The sequence below is a fragment of the Abrus precatorius genome, unplaced genomic scaffold (genome assembly GCF_003935025.1).
Source record: "Abrus precatorius isolate BTA unplaced genomic scaffold, Abrus_2018 Scaffold7, whole genome shotgun sequence".
Lineage (NCBI taxonomy): Eukaryota > Viridiplantae > Streptophyta > Magnoliopsida > Fabales > Fabaceae > Abrus > Abrus precatorius.
The window spans coordinates 29,255,198-29,257,591 of NW_020874417.1; the positions used below are offsets into that span (position 1 = coordinate 29,255,198).

The following is a 2,394-nucleotide window of genomic DNA, read 5'->3' on the forward strand; positions in this document are numbered from 1 at the left end:
TTTACTTATATTTTTATAAATTCAAAGGTAGAAGGTTAAGCATAAGTGTGAAACTATAAGGAGAGAGAGGAAGAAAAAAAATCAATATTTTTAATATTTCGAAAATGTCATCCCATGTTGATTAAGTTGGATAATAAATAGGGATATTAGAAATAATTTGGATGGAATGCATTTTAGTATTATTTTAAGCCGACACTATTTCACATCCCCATACAAAGGCTTGAAACTCTGAGAGGCACTTAAGCCCACTCATACAAGAAAAATTAAAGTGCATAGAACTCAAGCCCTCAAATCAATTCCTTTGCAAGAAGATACATTGATCATGTCGCTTAAAGCTTGTTTATTTATCTCTCTTATTTTTATTTCTGAGCACAACACAACACCGTCAAATTCAACCATCCCCTAATACATAAAATATGAGAAGGAAGAAATGGGATAGGAGCAAGTGAAAATACAAACAACTAGGCTATTGGTTATTTTCTCATAACTGGAATAGCTCGTAGGGATTGATCCAAGTCCATGTCTTTTGGATTGATATTGTTTTCAAGTTTCCAATCAAAAGAGTTGATCAATGATCCCAACATCAAATGCAACATCCTAACAGCAAGAGGAGAGCCAGGGCATATACGTCGACCGCTGCCAAATGGGGTGAGCTGAAAGTTGCGACCTTTGACATCAATGTCAGAACCCAAAAATCTTTCAGGTGAAAAAACATGTGCATTATCCCATATGTTTGGGTTCCTACCAATGGCCCACTCATTGATAAGGATTTGGGAACCCTTTGGGATTGTGTAGCCACACACTTGCACATCTATCTTGGCTCTCCTAGGGAGCAAAAGTGGCGCTGGTGGATGTAAACGCAAACTCTCTTTTATCACTGCTTGCAAATATGGAAGTCTTGCAACGTCTGATTCCTCAACCGGATTACCTCTTCCAATGGTTTCCTCCAACTCCTTTTTGGCCTTTGCCATTGCCTCTGGGCTGTGCATTAGTTCAGTCATTGTCCTTTCTAATCCATATGCCGTTGTATCAGTTCCCGCCACAAGTAGGTCCTATTACAAACCATAATATTTAATATAACATGATCCAGCAGTTATATATATATGTTCATGCACGTCATAATTATAACATAGATAGTAAACTACAACAAAGAGAGAGAGAGAGAGAGAAACGTACAAGAAATAAATGTTTGATCTGTTTTTTATTTATCTTCAGGGTATTCCCTTCAGAAATTTCAAGCAATGTGTCTAACATGTCATTGTTTGTGACATAATGCATCTCTTTTCTGAGCTTCATCCGTTCCTCAATTATGGGGTCCAAGACATCGAACAACTTGTCAATATAATTACTGGTGTGCCTTCGAATGCCTTGTGGGTCAAACAACCTTAACATTGGGAAATAATCCACCAAGTTAGGTGTCCCAGTTGCTTTCAAGAGAGTCCCCACAATATGCTTATACTCACCGTTACCTACAGAGTCAACAAAATCTTGAGAGACAAACGTGTAGGATAGAAAGTTAATGCAAGTCATGAAAGCTGCTCTTCCAACATCCACTGTTTCACCCTTAAGGCTGTTTTGACGGATATCACTGAGGAGTTCTTGAAGTTTCTTGCGCCTAAGGTCTTGGCTGGCATCAAGAGTCTTGTTGGAGAACAAATGGCCATGGCATATTTTCCTTAGATCTTGCCAAAGAGGTGAAACTGGGAGGAAAACCAAGCTATAATGGTTGTGGTTATAAGCTGTTGTAATATCAGGGTTTGTTCTGTCTGAGAATAATGTGTCATGGGTTTGAAGAATCTCTTTGACTGCGTTTGTGGACGAGACTACAATGGTGGTTGCTTGCCCTATCTTAAAACGCATTATTGGGCCATACACCTTAGCAAGTTTAGCCATGGTCTGTTGTGGCTTTTTGTACAAATCAAGAGAGTTTTTTATGATAGTAAGAAGGGAAGGTCCCGGTGGTAGCTTGTAGCTTGTTTTCTTGCCTCTTGCATGCATTACAGCAACACATGCCAACAACACGAGCAGCATGCAAATTGCGAAATCCATGTCTGTTGCATCAAAAGAGACGAGAAAAAATATGTAAGAAATGGAAGTACAAACGTAAGTTTTACAGCATAGAGCTTTGTTTTTTAAGTGATTATTTATATTTTTGCAGTATGATATAAGTGGAAATTTTGCTGGTGGACCCTGGAGCGTGTCAGGTTAACGTACTGTCTGTGACGGCAGGAGCAAGACTTCAACAAATCGAACCATACACACACACAACCCACAAAATATTCACTATGATTTATATATAACATGTTTGGATATTAGACATTTGAATCTACATTTGCTTCATTTAGTTGTTACTTCGGCGTTAGATTTATGTTTATAAATTTTTCTTTGTTTACA

General features: G+C 38.1%; 1 protein-coding gene across 1 annotated transcript; it reads right to left on the bottom strand.

Moving 5' to 3' along the window:
• Nucleotides 1-473: 473 nt before the first annotated feature.
• On the bottom strand, nt 474-1,998 carry LOC113871746 (geraniol 8-hydroxylase-like). The gene is made up of 2 exons (XM_027508847.1): nt 1,177-1,998; nt 474-1,052 (listed from the first exon to the last, which is right to left on the bottom strand). The coding sequence occupies exons 1-2, from the start codon at nt 1,996-1,998 to the stop codon at nt 474-476; spliced, it is 1,401 nt and encodes a 466-aa protein (XP_027364648.1).
• Nucleotides 1,999-2,394: the final 396 nt, after the last annotated feature.